Genomic DNA, 20,796 nt, shown 5'->3' on the forward strand with positions numbered 1-20,796 from the left:
AGGAAACAGAGTAGCCTCTCTGCTGGAGTTTTAAAATTATACTTTCATGAGAAGATTTTTCAAATTTGCCGCAACACAGACTGCTACAGGAGATCTGTCCTGCCAACCCACATCTACATTAACTCTTTAAAGACTCTTGTGTTACCTTTATTTTATTTCTCTTTGGAATCAAAGTGTTGTTTAATTTGAAATTGAATTGAGCTGTTAGAAATTTTTATTAAAATATATAAATCTCTTCTCTTTCTCTATCAGCGTGAATTTACTTATAAAACTGATCCTGATACTCATGATTCCACATTGACTTTAGTTTTCTTGGTCAGACTTTATCTTTGCTGTTTTCTAATCTCACTCTCTGATTAAACTCTTAATCAAAATTGAAAACCTTTGAATGAACTGCAGCATAAAACCCAGTGAGGCGAATCGCGCCGTGTTCTCGCGGGTGCAGGATGAGATGAGCCGCGATACTGATTACAGAAACTCTGATGTCGGGTTTTTGCACTGGGCAGCAGTGAACCGCAGCACTGTGCTGACTAGCAGCGCAGAAGTAAACAGCACTGCTGCTCACGTTCAGCTCTTTGATTATCAGAGTGCAGTTCTGGTTTGCATTCGCGCTCCCCGCCATCTCCACGTTCATTCCCTTCTCTGGAAGCGGACTGGTTCCTGTAGTGTATCCCAGCAGCTGCATCTGATGCTCTGTCTGTTTGTACCAGAGGATCTGGTTGGAGGTCTGGATGCTGTGAGAACAGCTGATTCTGGCCGCTTCTCCGGTTTTCTGGAACATTTCGACTGGAGTCTGGACGACCTGGTCGCTCTGGGAGGAACCTGAAGAAGCAGACAACAGAAACAGCCGACAATGTCATTCTGATGAGCCGAATTTTAACTCTGAAAGGCAATCTAAAGAAGCAAAACTAATGAAAGAAACTGGCAACATTACTTTAGAAAGAAAATACATGGTTTTAATTGACTCTTCCTGTCATTTTTTACCTGAAATGAGTAAGATGTTTGAGCTTATCCAGCAGAGAATGAACAGCATCATCTTATCTCACTTTGAAAAACGGTTCTGCTTCTGTTTTCCTCTCTGCATATGAAGCCAGGAAAGTGGGCGTGGTCGCTTCGCCTCAAGCTTCTGCCAAATTGATAAAACTGAGACGACATCTGAGCCGATCAGCCGGAAGGGTAAAAGACACTCCATAAACTCTGAATTAGACAAATACAAAACTTTAAACAGGCAAAAAATATTGAAAATATTAATTCAGTTGAGTTTTCTGTTTGTTAATGGTTTTGTGCTTTTCCATCATATGGTAGCGATGCAGCATCTGCCATGAATAATCTCTGAAAACGTTCTTGCACTGTGTAAAAATATTGATTAAGTTCTTTGTGAAACTGTCAACAATAAAGCAAATAGTCTGCAGATCATTTTAAGTGGAACCGTGACTGTCTTAATGTTAAACACTGACATGTGCCTGTTGGTTATTTAATGTAATTTTGTGACATGTTTGCAAATGATGAAGATCATTTCATTTTGTTTGTGATAAGTTTCATTATTTATTCAGTCAAACTCTCACCTGTTTCTTGCAATGTGTTGATTATCCATGGAGTGAAACTGGTTGGGAAACACCGCCCCCTTGTGGACAAGATTATACTATCTGAAAAAGGTTTGTTTTTTTAAAAAGGTTGGAGGGTTAAAAATCAGAAGAACCTGAGCAAAATGAACTTGGCTAGAGGTAAATGAAGAGAAGCAAACATTATGGAGGATATTGATCATCACATTATGCATTTTTGAGAGTTGTAATGAAATAATTTTTTACAATAAACTTAGTGATTAGTTTTTAATCAGTCGGTTTATCTTCTCCCTCATGTTTCACCACTTTGATGGTGATTTGACTTTTAACACAAAACCAGATTTCAGACTCCTGCACTGAGAGTTGAGTCTTTAATTCAATTTTTATCTCAAATAATTTGGGGTAAAAGCAAGCTGGTATGTAAGATTTAAAAAACACTAAAACGTAGAAAAACTGATTCATTTGATCTCTATTATTATGTCTAATGTACTAAACATTGGAATATATATTTTTACATATAGTCTAAACACCTGTTGACGGCTGAAGTTGCAGGTGCAATAATCTGATAGCTGCTGGCATCAGATGAAAGAAATCTGCTGTTTGGAGGTTTTTGCACTGAGAAGCAGAGACGTGCAGCACTGTGCCGACTAGCAGCGCAGAAGTAAATGCCGCTGCTGCTCGTGTCGACTCCCTCTATCGTTAAGCTGCAGGTTTTCCCTTCGGTTGCTCCTCCGTCTATCTTCACTTTCACTCCAGTTTCTGGATAGCCGTCGTTCACGTTCATGTACCCCAGGAGCTGCATCTGGTGGCCCTCGGTTTGTTTGTACCAGAGAATCCGATCATAGTTGGTAACTTGATGTGAACATGTTATTACAGTAGCTTCTCCAGAGTTTTTCAGAACGTTTGCCGGTAGCTGAGTGACTCTGTCGCCGAGCGAAGAACCTGGAAAAAGATTAAACAGCGAGAAAGTTGCATTTGGCGTGCGACCGAGAGAGAGAGAAAAACTTCAATTAGGCATCCTGCAAAATTACAGAAAACATATTTCACCTGGAAGGAAAAATAAGCAACAGCTTATATAAAGTAGGAGGATCATTGTCAGAGTGGATCTCACAGCAGTGTAGGTGCGTGAGCTCAATCCACCTCACATCGCTCTGTGACTCTGAGGAAAGCGGCTGAAAGTTTCAAAGTGGGCTGTGTTTAAGTGCTGCTCTCCTTCTGAACGTCACTGGAATCCCAGCATCTCCTTAGTGAGGCTGTGCTGCCACCTATTGAAAATAAGAACGCGGACCGTCTGTCCTTCTGTTCATCATGGTGGCGACAGCGTCACGTTCTGGCACCAAAAACGTCGAGAGAAATTACTTTCCAGCATGATCCACATAAATCAACTTCATGCAATAAAAAGAAAAAGAAAATTGCTTTTCTAATGTCCAAACCAGAGTTCTGATTTAAATTCAACAGAAAAAAAAAAAAATCAGAGTTCGCCTGAAAAAGATTGTTTTAAACATAAAAAGATCCCCACAACATAGATTTGGGCCACTATTGTTAAATCGAGCTAACACTCATTTTAAAGACGACAGAAGATTAAAATTAAATCAGAAGTTGTTTCAACAAATTAATAAGTCAAGTCTATACACTCTTATGTAATATATATGGCATAAAATTGCATTACTTTAATAACATATTAACATTATAAACAGTGAAAAAAAATCTCCTGAGAGAAAATCAAAACATTTTTCTTGGGTAGAAATGAGAATCTATAGTGCAATAATAAAATAGCATTTCAAGATGGAATATAAAGCTGAAGTATCAATCTTACCATATTAGAATCGATCTGATACTGATACCTACTTGGTATCAGTAGGTACTTGCTGATATTTTGGATCGATCCACCCACATCTAGTATAAATATCACATAAAGACATTTTATGTGATATTTTATGATATTATCATATTTTATGTGATAAAAGAAAAGACAATCATCACATATGTGTAAAACGAAACCAACTAAATCTGTGACGAATGCTAGAACGCTGAAAAAGGCAAGGCATTTCCTGTCGGAGCAACCTTTTGAGATGTTTTAAATACCTACGTTGTCTGCAATCAGTATCTACAAAATGCACGTCGACCATTAGAGACCAGTGGACCTAAATGATGTTTTTGGACAGTGGGAGGAAGCTCCATTCTTCCACTTTGAGAATATGCAAACTCCTCGCAGAAAGACTCTAATAAAATGATTCAAAGTGGAGAGTTCACACAGGTGCAGCAGGATGGAAGGAGGTTTTTGCACAGAGCAGCAGTGATATTCAGCACTGTGGTAACTAGCAGCACAGTAGTAAACTGCACTGCTTTTCTCACTCAGCTCTTTGATTGTTAAAGTGCAGGTCTGTCCTTGATCTCCACTCCCATCCATATCCAGCTTAACATCGGTTCCAGGTTCAGGATTTGTGTTTTCTTTAAATCTGTACCCCAGCAGCTGCAGCTGTTTGTCCTCTAGTCTCTTGTACCAGAGGATCACTTCGTAGTTCTTTATATCGTGAGAGCAGCTGATTCTGGCTGCTTCTCCTCGCTTTGCCACAATGTTGAACGGAGTCTGATGAACCTGATCGCTGAGAGAAGATCCTACGAAGAACATGAACACTGATTACACAGGAACTGATCAAATATTATTTATCATCAGAAACACGTCTAATACGGAAATGAGAACAGAGCAAATGACTGCAGGAACAAAACTGTTTACCTGAAACCACAACAAGGATCTGAGCCATCATGACCAGCAGGATTAACATCATGCTGCTGCTTGTAGGTTGACTGTAATGTCGACTGTAGACACTGAAGGGGTTCAATGTTTCTGTGGCTCCGATTCTCGTAAAACCATTAATCAGCATCACTGACATGCCCTATGTGGGCGGAGTCACAGCGCCCCCTACATATTATTATGATTTTCTCCTATAAGATGCTGCTTTTTGTTATGGAAGGAGCTGACCAAGATTACCATAGTTAACTAAAACTAACAAAATGGCAACAACTGAAATAAATAAAAAGTATGAGAAAACTGAAACTACTGGTATGACTAATAAAAACTAAACTGAGTAATATTTAACAAGCAAACAAATTCTAAAAACTAACTAGAACTAACTGAATTAGACAAAGACTCCCAACAAAATAAAACTAATCTATAATGAAAAATCTGAAAGGATCAGAACCTCAGAGTTCACACAGCTGCACCTATGAGGAGGTTTTTGCACAGAGCAGCAGTGATATTCAGCACTGTGGTAGCGAGCAGCACAGAAGTAAACTGCGCTGCTGTCTGGGCCGAGCTCTGTGACGGTTAAAGTGCTGTTTTTGTCTCTGTTTGCGCTGCCGTCTATTTTCACATCGAGCTCCTTCTCTGGATATCCGTCGTCTCCCAGCATGTATCCCAGGAGCTTCATCCCATCAAACTCCGACTGTTTGTACCAGAGGATGCGGTCGTAGTCTGGGATGCTGTGAGAGCAGCTGATCTTAGCCATCTCTCCAGGGTTTTTGAACATGTCGGCTGGAATCTGGACGATTTGGTCACTTGGAGAGGAACCTGTGAGGGGACACGAAATCAAGTGTGAGGAGTTTTAATCCTTTTGAATTACAGACCAGAGGACATTCTGAATGACTTTTCATACCAGAAACAAGTGTGATGTGGAAGCTTAAGCAGCAGAGGATGAAGAGGATCATCTTGTCCCAGTCAGATTGTCTTTGGTTTTGTTGCTCTGGCTGCGTATGAAGTAATCCAGGTGGGTGGAGTCACTGTAGCTCCACTTCTTAGCATAAAGTATCACACCAGTGATTTATAAAAAAAAATTAATAAAAAAAAAAAGACTCACCTTTAGAGGTGAAAGGCATTCTGTCAATTCTTAGAGAGCAAATATTATCCTTAGTGTTAAAAATTCAGGTTAAATTCAGCTGTAAACTATAACCTGTTATCATAACTGTGTGATAGAAAACACTGCCACCTAGTGGACAAAAATAAAGCTTCACAGTGAAGCTGATGAACTGGACGTTCTGTAAAGTTAAAAACAGCAAAAATAAAAATTATAATAAAAATCTGAGGAAATTAGGAATACATTTCCTAATTTATTCACATTTTTTCTGAATGGAGTTAAATTTAAAATAATAATTATTTCTTTTTTTTCTCAGACAGACGTTATTGTTGTGCTCTTTAAAATAAAATAAAAAAATGAATTCACTTTTCTTTTAAAGAATAATGTGATATATTACTGTGCATTCACTTGCATGAGAAGTGCATTGCAATAGAAAGTGCCTGACAAAGTAAATTTGATTGAAGCATCAGAAATTCACAGGTCCCTTATTGACAATTAGAATTTTTTTTATTATGCTGAAATTCTTTCTATTTGCAGTTTTCTGTAAATGGGGAACAACGCATATTTAAAGTCTTTTGGTATTTTCAGCCCAAAACCTTCACACGTTGATGAACAACGAAACACGATAGTCATAAAAACAGTGGATTGAGAACTAAGCCTTGGGGTACACCTATTGTTTCAAAGGAACGCTATTGTTTTGTCACCTAAGACTAAAATTAATGAACTAACTGCTTTCCTCTGCTCAAATGATCATTTGAATTATATTCAGTAAAGAAGAAATTTGAAATCTTTGCAGAAAATATGGACAAAGCCAAACTCTTCGGTGTTTCATTGTTTATTTCAAAGTATCTCAGCGATCTGTTGGCTGCAACCTTCTGTAAAACACCCAATACTACAGGAAACAACTCACAGGACTTTAAGTATGGCAGGTCAGCTGCTTCTTATTTAAACATTCGCAGAACTCTGCCATTTTGCCCCCAATCTGTTGACAAAACCCACACTGATCATGGAATGTGGAAGAGCGACTTCAATTGCAAAGATAATTCTCAGTGTCCATCTTTTAAATGGGCTGCCAGTGGATCTGAGTGGACTGATGATTTTTGCAGTATCAGCTGTTGCTTTTATCAGATCATCATGAAGGAGGAGGAGCTTTGGTTCCTCAGATGACACGCCGCCATCTTTTGAGAGGCAGTGGCGCAGCTGCAAATAGGAGACATGCCATCAGAAAAGATTAATCTCGAGGTTTTTGTGCTGAGGAGCATTAATATGAAGCACTGTGGTATCTAGCGGCGCAGAAATAAACGGCGCTGCTGCTCACGCTCAGGTCTTCCACTGTCAGAGTGCTGATCTGGTCTTTGCTTGCGCTGCCACTGATTTTCACATCAACGTCCGGCTCTGGGTATCCGTTTGCAGCGTTGTTGTATCCCAGGAGCTGCATCCGGCCGCCCGTCGAGTGTTTGTACCAGAGGATCACATCGTAGTTGTCGATGGTGTGTCTGCAGCTGATGATGGCGTTTCCTCCGGGCTCATGGACCATCTCGGCTGGAGTCTGATGGACCAGATCGCTGAGAGAAGAGCCTGTTGAAACATGGGAAATGTCATGAGTGGAAATTGAATGAAGTGAAAACGCTCCTTCACCTAGAATGATTAAAGGAGTAGAATTAGAAAAACGAGGTTTTAAATGAACCAAAAGGTGATTTTACCAAAAACGTGAATCATGTTGAGCATTAAGCAGAAGACGACGATCATGTTGTTGAGTTTTCTGGATTATCAGTCCAGTTGAAGTGACTGTCTAACCTTCACGCAAGGAACATGAACAGTTGTTAACATCACACTTCCTCTTGTCGTCTAAACCAATCAACTCACTGAACACTTTTTAGCCTGTAGCCATATGCTGCCCTCTAGTGTCTCTTGAAGGCAACTAAAATATTTAGTTTTAGTCACGATTTAGCCATCAAAATAATTGGTCCAGCTTTATAATGTCGTTTTAGTCGATTAAATCTACTGTCAACAAAGTCAACAAAATTTTATGTAAAGTATAGATACTTTATGATCAATTGAATTAACACAACGTGAGTTGTGGTTTTAACCAGCTGTGAATGAATGTGCAACACATACAAAAACATCTTTAGATAAAATGGCACGCATTGGTATTAAGTTTTCTAAATACAAACTAATAATTATTAATTATTAAAATACTTATCTGACCCTCTGGATGGGAGTTTAGTGAAATTATTGAAGGTCCTATCAGATGTATTATCTATTGATATTACTGTCCATTGAGTTATATCTGAATTTTTTGTCCAGCCGTCCTCCAAAGCCATTCTAACAAACACAAGCTAGGCTTCTGTCCAGTATGGTAAAATGTCGCCTCCATAACAAACATCCTATTTGGACAAAATAGTCCCAGATAAAATGACTGAAAGTGGAGAGTTGACGCAGGTGCAGCAGGATGTGAGGTTTTTGCACCGAGCAGCAGTGATATTCAGCACTGTGGTAGCTAGCAGCACAGAAGTAAACTGCACTGCTTTTCTCACTCAGCTCTTTGATTGTCAAAGTGCAGGTCTGTCCTGTATTTGCATTTCCTCCTAATTCCATCTTCACATCTGTTCCAGGTTCAGGATTTTTGTTGTCGATGTACATGTACCCCAGCAGCTGCAGCTGTTTGTCCTCCAGTCTCTTGTACCAGAGGATTACATTGTAGCTCTGGATGTCATGAGAGCAGCTGATTGTGGCTGCTTCTCCTCTCTTTGCCAGAACGTTGAACGGAGTCTGATGAACCTGATCACTGAGAGAAGATCCTGTAGAGAAAAGTGACACGCAATGATAAAGTGTATGGGGAAGGGGGGAAGTGAAAAAATATATGATTACCTAAGACCAGCGCGACCTTGAGAGAAAGTGTGAACAGCTCTGTGATCATTCTGCTGTTGTGCTTGGAGCGTCTTGTCTTAGAAAAAAAAATCTGATCTGCAAATGAAGCAGATACCCTGTAGGAGGGCGGAGTCACAACAGATCCAAAATAATGGAAGAAAAAAAAGAAGTTTTTGTACTTCTAAGAGGAGGTCGGCAAACTGCAACCTGATGTTTTGTCACACACTTCTGGAGTGTTATTAGAATTTTGCATGATAAAACTTAAAAAAAATAATAATGATATGCATTTATAATTTGCCAGTCTGAAGTAGCACATTGCAGAAGACACTTTATAATCCCCAGTCAGGGGAGTTGAATGATGTTTGAGTCTTGAATGGCGAGTCAAACACAAAAATCAAAGATGGAGAAAATCCACAGAGCAAAATGTCCTTGTTTTTTTAGCTACACAGCAACTGTTGATTGCTGTGTAGCACATCACAACAAATTTGACTGTCTGAGTATAAAATTTAACAAGTTGCTTCAAAGGGCAAAATAAATGTTTTTCCGCCTATTTTTGTCTGTATGTAAAATTCATTAAACTTATTTGTGGAGTTATGTTCTAATAACTCAATGTACATTCTGTGGAATCATTTGTATTGGTTGACTGTATGAACAGAAAGAACAAGAACTGCTACGGAATGAGGGCATTTTGTGAGAAACATCGCCTCCTAGTGGACGGTACAGCTCCTCAGATCAGTCTCTCTTCTGAGGTTTTCCAGTATCTCTTGCTGCCATCAGCAGGTGAATGATGGCTCCTCTGGTATCAATGAGGGTTTTTGTTGGAGTCTGAGGCTTCATGCAGTGCTGTGCATCACTGGCAGCACAGAAATACACGGCGCTGTCCTCAGACTGCCTCAGCTTTGGAATGACGAGAGATGACAGACTACTGCCACTACCCGTCACATTGTAGAGGTTTAGAAACTGCTTTTCAACAGTTTGTGAACTGAAACGAGCGAAACCGAGGAGAGTCATGTCGCTTTTCCCAGGAGGCTGTTTGTACCACTGGATCATGTCAAAGTTGGTGTTTGAATGATTGCAGCTTATCTGGACTGATTCTCCTGGTTCTTTGATCAACGCAGTTGGAGTCTGATGAACGCTGTTTTTTGATTGGTCTGCTGACAACAAAAAACAAAAAACACACATTCAGATTCAGAGAATCTACTTCAAACACTGGTTAGTGATTTAAATATACCTGTAGAGCAGAAGTGCAGAGAGACCAAAACAATGAAGAGTTTGAACATGATCCTGGTCAGACAAATCTACAGCTGCAGTGATGCTGCCAGTCTGAGTAAAGCTGTGTACATGAAAAGAAGGAGGCGGGGTCAATACCATGTGGCGTCATGATCAACAAGACATCGACTTCCTGCAGGAGATCAACACAGGAGATGGACCTCTAGAAAATCCTTTATAGAAGACCAGACCAGTAACAATATGGAAGATCACAGCTCAGAAAAACAACTTAAACAATAAATATAAATTAGCTGATTTATTTATTGAGTTTTATATTCATGTCTCAATTAAAGAAAATCTACAGAAAGACATAGAAATATGTCTTTCTATGACCTGAACAGGATTCCATTGAGGGTTCAAGATTTTTCTAAAGAGCCCAAGGCCCCCCTTGCCCTCCTTTTGGGGTCACCACTGGTAGAGACAGTTTAATGCTGATATCTGATGATTTCCTGCTGTAGTTTGCTGCTCTCTGCAGCAGCTGTGTTCCTCTTCAGTGTGTGTTTGTGTGCTGGATTATCACAGAGGGTTTTTGTAGCAGGGAGACACAAATTGAGTCACTGTGTTTACTAGCTGCACAATAAAACATGCTGCTGTCTTCTGGCTGCAGTTTCTGCACTTCCAGCTCCGATTTCTTTGATCCGTCTCCACTTATTCTGAAGCGATCTGTGAATTCTTTCTCCAGTGTTGGGCTTGTGTTTGCAATATAACCAATTAATGTAAGAGCGGAGCCACCAATCGGCTTCTGGTACCACAGAATCACATAGTATCCACTGATTGAATGGCTGCAGCTGATTGTTGCAGGACTCTGAGGACTCGACAACATCGATGGTGGATCCTGATGCACATCCTTGCTCAGTGAAAGATCTGTGTTGAGGGGGAAAAAACAGCTATTTTAATAAATATTAACAAAGTTTGAATCTTGTAGATGGAATAGTGTTTAACCTACATGAGAAGCAGAGCAGCAGCAGCAGAGTGATGATGCTCATCATGTCTTTATCTTCCTCTCTGTCTCTGCAGCGACTGACGAGCTGAACTCATGTTAGAGGATCAACTATGAGAGGGGAGGAGACACAAACCAGGATCATTTCAAAAGCATGTGGTTTAGGGCGGAAACGAGGAATTTAATTAATTGTTGATTAATCAATTATTGGAATGGTTGTAATTTAATGGTTGAATAATTGTTCAAACACAGACCCAAAAAATGACATTACCCGACTGAACAACATAAAAAGACGAGTATTTCACATTTTTCTGTTGAAATAATCACTGCTATTGTATAAACAAACTTCTTTTTTTTTTCATTTTTAGAAGAATATTTATCAAAGATTAAATACTCAGCACTTTGTAAACATGCTGAGATGGCGCAGTTTGAATTGAGAGCGCCCCCTGCTGCTGATGACGAGTAACTTCACTGTGTCTGCAGCAGCTGGGTTTTTGTGCAGCTCTGTCACTCGGCCTCATCACTGTGTTGACTGACAGAACAGAAATACACTCCGCTGTCGTCAGGCTGCAGCTGCTTCACCATCAGAGATCCGCTCATCGCGTCCTTCCTGTCCGCTACAAACTTCTCCTTACTGAAGCCTTCTTCATACTGGAACGGAGGAGAAGTTGTTGTGAAAACTATTAGCTTCATGTTCTGACCCGGCAGCTGCTGGTACCAGTACATCTGGAAGTAAGAAGCGTCTTTATTGTGACTGCAGGTCATGGTGGTGGACTGACTCTGGTTGACCCACAGCAGAGAAGTCTGATTGACGACACTGCCATCTGTCATACCTGCACATATAAAGCACATATTGAATGAGCTGAAATTCTCAGCAGTTTAATCAGAGACAGATTCTCATATTACATGAACCGACCTTTAATCCACAGAGCAAAAAGAACCAAACTGTGTCTGATAGGAGTCATGTTCTCAGACTGAACATGCATGAGATCTGAGAGTCACTGCAGGATGTGACTCCGCCCACTGGGAGGATTTAGTTATGGGAGCAACCATGATTATTTTAGTAATCGATTATTCTGATGAGGAATCAATTAATTACCCCTAAATATGACACGTTATGTAGATGTTTTATTTAACGTCCTCTGCCTCTTTAATGCGTTTTTAGAAAAAAAAATCACAAAAGCAATTGTGAAATTGTGCACAACAGCTCAACAGATATTTTAAAACTAATGAGTTTTTCCTTTGCACATTATTTTAAAATCTCTCAATCCATCATCTTTGTCCTTGAAGGTCACAGGGAGATCTGGTGCAAATCTCCAGGAGCCACTATGTGAGACGCAGAATTACATCATAACCAACCACACATTGATACCTGAGGAAAACTGAGAGACCAACAAACAGAAGTCATGTGTAAGTCTTTCTTCATCCATGAAGACTTCATGCAGGGATTTTAGCTGCTTCAGATTGAGAGCATTATGTGAGAAACATCGCCTCCTAGTGGACAGAACAGCTCCACAGATCAGTCTCTCCTCTGAGGTTTTCCAGTATCTCTTGCTGCCATCAGCAGGTGAATGATGGCTCCTCTGGTATCAATGAGGGTTTTTGTTGGAGTCTGAGGCTTCATGCAGTGCTGTGCATCACTGGCAGCACAGAAATACACGGCGCTGTCCTCAGATTGCCTCAGCTTTGGAATGACGAGAGATGACAGACTCTGGCCGCTACCCGACACATTGTACAGGTTTTGGAACTGCATTTCAACAGTTGGTGCAGAATAATAAACGTAACCGAGGAGAGTCATGTCAGTTTTCCCAGGAGGCTGTTTGTACCACTGGATCATATAGAAATTGGTGTTTGAATGATTGCAGCTTATCTGGACTGATTCTCCTGGTTCTTTGATCAACGAAGCTGGAGTCTGATGAACGTTGTTTTTTGATTGGTCTGCTGACAAAAAATAAACAAAAAGCACATTCAGATCTAGAAAATCTGCTTCAAACACTGGTTAGTGATTTAAATATACCTGTAGAGCAGAAGTGCAGAGAGACCAAAACAATGAAGAGTTTGAACATGATCCTGGTTCAGACGAATCCAAAGCTGCGGTGATGCTGCCAGTCTGAGTAAAGCTGTGTACATGAAAAGAAGGAGGCGAGTCAATACCATCTGGCATCATGTTCAACAAGACATCGACTTCCTGCAGGAGATCAACACAGGAAGTGGACCTCCAGAAAGCTTTTATAGAAGACCAGACCAGTAACAATATTGAGGAGCAAAGCTAAGAAAAACAACTTAAATAAATATACATTAACGATCATTTATTTGTATTAAATAATCAGGTTTTTAAAACTTATTTTTATTTATAAGTTTTAAATATTTATTTATTGGGTTTTACATTTATTTCTTAATTTAAGAAAATGTCTAAATATTTTCTTCAATATTTTTCTAGAGGGCCCACGGCCCCCCATGTCCTCCTCTTGGGGTTGTCACTGGTAGAGACAGTTTAATGCTGATATCTGATGATTTCCTGCTGTAGTTTGCTGCTCTCTGCAGCAGCTGTGTTCCTCTTCAGTGTGTGTTTGTGTGCTGGATTATCACAGAGGGTTTTTGTAGCAGGGAGACACAAATTGAGTCACTGTGTTTACTAGCTGCACAGTAAAACATGCTGCTGTCTTCTGCCTGCAGTTTCTTCACTTCCAGCTCAGATTCCTTTGATCCGTCTCCACTTATTCTGAAGCGATCTGTGAATTCTTTCTCCACGACTGGATTGGTATAAAGAATATAGCCAATTAATTTAAGATCAGAACCAGCCGTGGGGTTCTGGTACCACAGTGTAGTATCATATCCACTGATGGAATGTTTGCAGGTGATTGTTGCAGAACTCTGTGGACTTCCTAGTATTGACGGTGGATGCTGATGCACATCTTTACTCAGTGTCAGATCTGCGATGAAATACAAAAATGGGTCAAAGTAAGACAGAGAGTTAAATTTGACTAAATTTAGAGTCAAACCCACCAGAGAAGCAGAGCAGCAGCAGCAAAGTGATGATGAGGATCATGATGTCTTTATCTTCCTCTTCGTCTCTTCAGTGACTGACGATCTGAACTCATGTTAGAGGTTAAAACCGAGGGGAGGAGACACAAACTGAGCTACAAACATCAAGATCACCTCACATTCTGGCCACATGCATTCATACAGCGTCTATCTGAGCTTATTCTTTTATAATAAATTTTTTAAAAAGTGTCAAGTGGCTGGGTATTTCAGAAAATGTTCTGATCCAAACCTTTTCTTCTGCAAGTGGATGAATTTTAAGGAACTGATAGTTGTTTGTTGAGATGGTTTGTGTAAAACTAAAATGTGACACAGAACACAAGCCGTTTTTGGTTCCAGTTTTGTGGAACAGAAGAACTTAAGCAACCCGGCAAAGTAGAATGAACTTAAATCATTCAACTCTATAAGATATACTTGTGGGTTAAAAGTCAATAGAGTAACATGCAAACATGCACCTTTCACAATACAGAAACAATTCATTTATTCATAAAAATAAACGGAACTCATGTCCAGATAAGAAAAACAATTCTGATAATCATTCAGAATTTCATTACTTTAGTTTCATTGTATTTCAAGTAATATAATCACCACCTACTATGAGGTTTGTTTGTGGTTTTAAAGTTATAATCTTTACTCAAACATCACCCCAATAGAAGTGATTTATTCATTGATTCAAATCCAACATCTTGTTGTATCAGTGTGTAGATTTATTGTTCTCCATGTATCTTTTCTCTTCTTTTTTCTTTATTGACAAAACAGCCCAATTTTATGACATAAACAGTCTACTCTGCTCTTTAGCTCCATCTACAGGTTAAATTAAAGAAGTTTTCTGTCGCTGTCTCTGGGTTTTTGTGCAGCCCTTCAACCGGCTGCATCACTGTGTTTACTGACAGAACAGAAATACACTCCTCCGTCTTCAGGCTGCAGCTGCTTCACCGTCAGAGACCCGGTGTAAGGGTCCTTCTTCTCCACTTCAAACTTCTCCTTGGTGAAGCCCTCTTCATACTTGGCAGCGCTGTACGCCGTGGTGAAAACTATCTGCTTCATGTTCTGATCCGGCACCTGCTGGTACCAGTACATCTGGTCGAAGTCAAAATTTTTGGAGTGACTGCAGTTGATGGTGGCGGACTGACCCTGGTAGGCCCACAGCAGAGGAGTCTGAGTGATATCACTGCCGCTAGTTCTACCTGCAGCGGTCAGATGTGGCATCATGTTACAGACAATCCCAACAAAAATCAAGACAAGCGGCGACGTGACGGCGGACGGTGACGTCCGCGACGTACCTCCAAGCCAGAGCAGAGCAGCAGAGAGCTTGATGAGAGCAGCTGGGATCATGACCGTGCTGTGAGCCGACAGAGTCCAGAGGGATGGAGCTCTGGCGTCACTAGAGATGGTGGTTTGGTTACTGTCAGACGGCGAGCAGACGTTTGCGTTCAGCTCCTCCCATTTTCAGTCACAAGACAGAAATGCTTTTTTTGGGGGGGGGAGGATATTCTGCATACAGGTATGGCTGTGACTACATGGCACAGCAGTAACAGCCCCACAAAAACAAAAACATTCCCATTGTAAAACATTTCTTTATCACGCCAGTGACATGAAGAAGTGTGATTTGTACCACTTTGATGTGCACAGCAGCAGCATTTAATCATATTTGAAAAATTTATGATATTCTTATAAACAGTGGAGAAAACACTGACAGTAACAATCCCAGCAATAGAGGGTTGCGGGGGGTTAAAAATTAATTGGAATTCATCATAACAATAAATCCAAATTATTATCGCAATAAATAATAAACGATATGGTGGATGCTAACCCCTACTACTAACTTGTAGCAAAAAAATAAAAAATCATCTTTGCGTGATGATACTCAGTCAACCAGCAGTGTCATGTTTGAAACTTAATGCTTCACGCAGCTCTGAGCTTCACGTTGCTTAAGATTATGATCTGAACAGGAACAGGATTATTAAATCTACTGGTCCAACTTTGTGCCCCAACAGTTGGCACAGGAAGAGTTTTTTTGTTTTGGGTTATTTTGCTGCCGTCTTTGATTTGCTGCTGTATTTCAGTGCTCTCTGCTGCAGCTGTGTGTGTTTGTGTGCTGGATTATCACAGAGGGTTTTTGTAGCAGACAGACACAAACTGAGTCACTGTGCCGACTAGCTGCACAGTAATACACGCTGCTGTCTTCTGGCTGCAGTTTATCCACACGGAGCTCAGATTCCTTGGTGTCGTCTCCACTTATGTTGAAGCGATCTTTGAATTCATCCTCGAGAATTACACTGGCGTAGTAGAGATGACCAATTAACTTGAGGGCGGAGTGACTGGTTGGGTTCTTGTACCACAGAATGTTATTGTATCCGATGATTGAATAGCTGCAGCTGATTGTTGCAGAACTCTGAGGAACTTTCAGCATCCATGGAGGATCCTGGTGTACGTCTTCGCTGAGAGACGCATCTGAATTAAAAGAAAAACAGATTAAGTTATGTATAGTTGAACAAAAGTATTAATTTGATTCATACAACGGCAAGGAAATAAAGCGCTCCACCCCAGAGGCAGAGCAGCAGCAGCAGAACGATGACACTGATCATGACGTCTTCGTCTTCCTCTCTGTCTCGGCTGTGACTGAACACGCTGAACTCATGTCAGAGGATCAAGGGGAGGAGACACAAAACGGGATCATCATGGCGACATCTGCTCCAAGGTGACTCCATGTCATGTGACCCACGACATGGTCTCTGCATATTTTGCAATGAGTGAAGAAAAACCTTCATTTTATTGTGAAGATGTTTCACAATAAAATCACAAGACATGCTTTTTAGCCCGTTGCATCCTGAAGGTGAAATTTTATTTGTTCAGCAATACAACTTATGTTATGAATTTCATTCTTAAAAAAGAAATAACTCCAGCACCAAATGAAGCAAAATCTGGAAAAAATAAAATAAATAAATAAATAAATAAAGCACAGGTTACAATCTTGCAAAAGACATTCATAATCTAATCAACTTGGTCAATTTTGTCACGTTGAATGTTATTAGCAGTAATGCATATTTGATAGCATATAGAGTCAAAATAAACCCATTTCAGTAACTTTTACCTGGAAGGTATCGGTGAGGTGCAGCCTGGTCTTTAGCGCCCTCTACCGTCAGCTCAAACCAATGTGGTTCCGTTCTCTGGGTTTTGTTCGGCTCTTTAACCGGCCGCGTCACTGTGTCTCACTGACGGAGCAGAAATACACTCCCGCGTCTTCAGGCGTCGCATTCTTCACCGTCAGGGATCCCGTCTCCGCATTCTTCTTCTGCGCTGGAAACTTGTCCTCTGCGAAGTCCGGCTCGTGCTCCGGCGTGCTGTACGCCGTGGTGAAAACCACGAGCTTCATGTTCCGACCCGGCAGCTGCTGGTACCAGTACATGAAGCGGAACGTGCTGCCCTTCGTGTGGCTGCACTGCATCGTGGCGTCCGCGCCCCGGTTCGTCCACAGCGTCGGAGTCTGGGACACCGGCTGGCCGCTGGCGGGGCGGCCTGGGCGGACAAACAGAGTCAACGTGAAGGAGCTACGGGGGCCCATTAGGGCCAGTGAAGATTGGGGGGGTTCAATAAATGATTTTGAAAATTAGCTTGAAAAACACTTGGAATTTGAGTTTGAAAAGTCACAAAATTTCAACTTTTGAAATCTCCAAAAGTCAAAAAATGACTTTTCAAAATGCAAAAAGTCCTCCTTTTTTCTTTCTCCAGCAAATTTGACTTTTGAATGTATGAATATATGAATAGCCATATAAAAATCTGAAAACAATTTCAGTATTTCTGAGTTGTTGTTTTTTTGGGGGGGATGTAAATCTAAAACAGCCCTAATACGCAATCTTAATTAAATTTTTCTTGCTTTCTATTATATTTTTTTCTTCGACAAAATGTAACCTAAAAAAAAACAAAAAACAGCGTAAACACAGAGCTCTGATCCAAGCTTGAAACCTAATTTAATGGATGATTTTTATTTACCTGGCAGCCAGAGCAGAAAGACCGAAAAAATGAAGAAGCCGCATGAAGCTCTGACCTCCATGTTTTGTGGTGATCAGAGTGTTTAGTAGTTATGAGCTGCAGGAGGGAGAGTCATGTATGACATCACTGTGTCACTGAATGACACAATTGTGTGTGTGTGTGTGTGTGTGTGTGTGTGTGTGTGTGTGTGTGTGTGTGTGTGTGTGTGTGTGTGTGTGTGTGTGTGTGTGCCATTTATTGCATTGGGAACTTGGTAATGGAGAGCCCTCTACAGAGCACAGAACCAACATGTTTCACATGCAACACGTAGAAAATACACACTACATGACTTGTTTGATCACCAAACTCACAATTTCAGATTTAATATTTTGACCTCAAAATGTTGAGATTTTTTTCAAATCAGAAAATCACACACGTTTCTTTCCAGATCACAACAGTATTAAGATTGACAACAGTGACGACTGGTTTGCATGATATTTAGGCGCAGGTCACATCTGTCCTTCAGGTGCAGCAAATTCTACTGTGTCACTTTTTATATCTACGAAAGTGCCTTAAAAAATAAAAATAAAATAATCAAAGTTCAGAGATTTTTAGCTGTGATTGACTGACAGCTAAATTGCCGGTTCAGCCAGCAGATGGCGCTCTCACCTGTTTCTGATCATGATTTTTTTTTTATTTAGCTCTAGAAAAATGATCTTTTATAGGATGCAGGTCAGTTACATCAGCAGTCCCAGCTCTTTGACATCGTGTTTTCATAAAATTCCAATATCAACGCGATCGAGATGCCTGTTGATGAATCTCACCATCTGTTAGTCAGAACATGAACATGTGGATTTTATGATTTCTTACTTTACTTTAGGTTATATTTTGAATACAGTAATAACGTACCAGAGTGGAGTCAGAGAGTTGTACTTTTATCTTAAAGCCCTTTTAAACATACATATGAGACTGAAAAATGGGTTGATTTACTATGATGTACAGCAATGTTTTTAATTTATATATATACCCAAAATTCACATTAGGACTCTCTACTTCATAGCAAAAGTGGAATTATGTTTTTTTTTATATGAATATATTAAATAATACAGTTATATTTAGTTAACAGCGTTTAATGCTCTTTAAGTCTCAACTTAATCTCCTCTTAGTTATTATTATTTATTTTTGGGGGGGTTTAAAAATTTAACTGATTTGAAGTTTGAGAACCAACTATGTGACGCAACACACAGTTTGTACCGCAAGGGGTCGCTAAACATGACAAATATTTCCAACTGCTGGCTGAAATGACTGTGTCCCTAAACTTGTTGGTAGCCAAAGGTAAAAATGTGTCACAACCCTATAAAATGATCTCATGTATTATTAAGCTTAAAGCCAGAAACCAAATGTTGGATCGGCTCAGAAATGGCGACTAACTTCCCAACAGTTTTCTGAACATCGACTGACATCACATTGTTTTTCACAGGTAGTTTTAAATTGGCTGAATGAGCAAAAGCTGAGGGATTTGTCTGACTACCCTGAAGATTTCTTCACTTTTCACAAAAGTGTAGCAGCGATAAACCACTGACAATTCTGACATTTAACAAAAAAAAAAAAAAAAAAAAAAAAAAAAGAAAAAGACCAGCTTCTCTGTTTGGATCAATAAAATGACTAAATTGACTTGTTGGATTTTTGTTTATTTCGCTTAAAATTTGTTCAACCTGATAAGTTGATTGAGAACAAAGTCTGATTTTCAGAAAACATGAAGACAATTTTAGTTTAAATGGATAACTTATTTCTCACAAAGGTACCAGTCAGGGATTTTTAGCAGCAGCTGTTTTTACACCAGTAAAGACATTTCCATGTTGCCACATTAAATAAAAACTTTTTTACTTGCGGATTTATGACAACATTAGAATTAAAAAATTTTAATTTGGGAATTTGTCTGTGTGCATCCTTTCATATACTTATTACAGAATGTGTGTGTGTGTGTGTGTGTGTGTGTGTGTGTGTGTGTGTGTGTGTGCGCGCGCGTGTGTGTGTGTGTGTGCGTGTGTGTGTGTGTGTGTGTGTGTGTGTGTGTGTGTGTGTGTGTGTGTGTGTGTGTGTGTGTGTGTTTAAGGAGAAGCAGAAATATGTTCAAAACACAGATGTTATCAACACTCAGGCTGGTTTTGCTTCACAGTTGCCGTTTCCTGTTTGTCTAACTGAGTGAACAAAAAATATTTTCAGAGAAATTGAACAAAACGAAGAACTTTGCATTAAAGTTAACTTCTCATTTTGTCTTTCTGTAAATTGTTTTTATATATGCGAAGAAGGTAACTAGTGCAAAAAGTTACCATTGCTATAAACATTCCTTCTTTATTATTATTATTATTATTTTTTTGGTTTTTGAGCAGGTACTTTTTGAGACCAAAAAATAAATGGAGCTTAAAAACATAAATACTCATAACTGCAAACGTTCTGCTCCAGATCACAGTAAGCAGCTGTTGCGTGTTGTCAGACGCACGTTTGGTTTTTAGCTTCAGTTGACACAGAAATGGAGGCGGCAGCAGCTGTTTGTGCTCGGATGAGGAGCGGTGGGGTTAGGGGGGGTGATGCAGGTGAGGTGGCAGAGCCGGATGCTGCGGTGAAGGCCAAAGGTTTCGCCTCGGTCGCTTCTCAGCAGAGAGGCGGCGCTGCCATGCGACCGCATCCTGCTGCTCTGCAGCAAGCTCTGCAGCAAGCTCTGACCTGCTCCTCTGCTCGGATCAGAACCCCCGACTTCCTGTTCCCCGACTTCCTGTTCTCACACGCAGAACGCTCACTGACAAAGAGCCAGAGGATGGAAACTGTGACAACCATCTCTGTTTGTTCACGTAAAGAGGATTAAATAAATAAATAAATACTACTATGAAAGTAAAGCCAAAATCATTCCATGTAATTTAAATTCAGCTTTTTTGTTTTTTTTAAACATTTTAAAAGATTGAAAATGGAAAAAAAAAAAAACTCATGGAAAACCCTATGACTCAAATCGGTGTTGAGTTGTTTCAACTTTGTGATTGAAAAAAATAAGAGTTTCCAGAAAACACATCTGAAATTGTAATAAGTGCTGAGAAGTGTGGAAAACGCAGAAAACAATGACAAAGATGCTAATTCTAATACGTAGTTTATACATCTTTATTGAGAAAGTTGTAAAATAAAATTTGAAAAAAAGCTTCACAAAAACCAGTGAGATGAAACATAAGCACTTTTACAGCTTGACAAGAATATATGTGGATGTTAAGTGGATTTAGAAGATTTTTCAGCTCTT

The 20,796-nt window shown here is 39.9% G+C and overlaps 11 gene segments (V, D, J or C); all 11 read right to left on the minus strand.

Annotated features, from left to right (window-relative positions):
- Positions 1–243: 243 nt before the first annotated feature.
- Positions 244–1,102, minus strand: LOC129377378 (T cell receptor alpha variable 36/delta variable 7-like). The segment is given in 2 exon segments: positions 244–822; positions 985–1,102. Coding segments are annotated over 2 exon segments (510 nt in total).
- Positions 1,103–2,784: 1,682 nt separating this feature from the next.
- Positions 2,785–4,377, minus strand: LOC129377243 (T cell receptor beta variable 18-like). The segment is given in 3 exon segments: positions 2,785–2,827; positions 3,818–4,181; positions 4,300–4,377. Coding segments are annotated over 3 exon segments (459 nt in total).
- Positions 4,378–4,735: 358 nt separating this feature from the next.
- LOC129377245 (immunoglobulin kappa variable 3-11-like) lies at positions 4,736–5,270 on the minus strand. The segment is given in 2 exon segments: positions 4,736–5,133; positions 5,219–5,270. Coding segments are annotated over 2 exon segments (450 nt in total).
- A 1,407-nt stretch (positions 5,271–6,677) lies between these two features.
- Positions 6,678–7,198, minus strand: LOC129377246 (immunoglobulin kappa variable 3-11-like). The segment is given in 2 exon segments: positions 6,678–6,994; positions 7,120–7,198. Coding segments are annotated over 2 exon segments (363 nt in total).
- A 10-nt stretch (positions 7,199–7,208) lies between these two features.
- LOC129377247 (immunoglobulin lambda variable 2-23-like) lies at positions 7,209–8,344 on the minus strand. The segment is given in 3 exon segments: positions 7,209–7,213; positions 7,909–8,217; positions 8,288–8,344. Coding segments are annotated over 3 exon segments (363 nt in total).
- A 675-nt stretch (positions 8,345–9,019) lies between these two features.
- Positions 9,020–9,604, minus strand: LOC129377249 (T cell receptor alpha variable 23/delta variable 6-like). The segment is given in 2 exon segments: positions 9,020–9,441; positions 9,519–9,604. Coding segments are annotated over 2 exon segments (471 nt in total).
- Positions 9,605–11,003: 1,399 nt separating this feature from the next.
- LOC129377250 (T cell receptor beta variable 29-1-like) lies at positions 11,004–11,987 on the minus strand. The segment is given in 2 exon segments: positions 11,004–11,329; positions 11,869–11,987. Coding segments are annotated over 2 exon segments (384 nt in total).
- On the minus strand, positions 11,947–12,613 carry LOC129377381 (Ig kappa chain V region BS-5-like). The segment is given in 2 exon segments: positions 11,947–12,434; positions 12,514–12,613. Coding segments are annotated over 2 exon segments (468 nt in total).
- Positions 12,614–14,045: 1,432 nt separating this feature from the next.
- LOC129377386 (T cell receptor beta variable 29-1-like) lies at positions 14,046–14,928 on the minus strand. The segment is given in 2 exon segments: positions 14,046–14,725; positions 14,822–14,928. Coding segments are annotated over 2 exon segments (378 nt in total).
- A 672-nt stretch (positions 14,929–15,600) lies between these two features.
- On the minus strand, positions 15,601–16,132 carry LOC129377384 (T cell receptor alpha variable 7-like). The segment is given in 2 exon segments: positions 15,601–15,992; positions 16,084–16,132. Coding segments are annotated over 2 exon segments (435 nt in total).
- A 506-nt stretch (positions 16,133–16,638) lies between these two features.
- Positions 16,639–17,592, minus strand: LOC129377388 (T cell receptor beta variable 29-1-like). The segment is given in 2 exon segments: positions 16,639–17,057; positions 17,532–17,592. Coding segments are annotated over 2 exon segments (378 nt in total).
- Positions 17,593–20,796: the final 3,204 nt, after the last annotated feature.

Source organism: Poeciliopsis prolifica, unplaced genomic scaffold (assembly GCF_027474105.1).
Source record: "Poeciliopsis prolifica strain line A6 unplaced genomic scaffold, Auburn_PproV2 SCAFFOLD047, whole genome shotgun sequence".
NCBI classification, from domain to species: domain Eukaryota; kingdom Metazoa; phylum Chordata; class Actinopteri; order Cyprinodontiformes; family Poeciliidae; genus Poeciliopsis; species Poeciliopsis prolifica.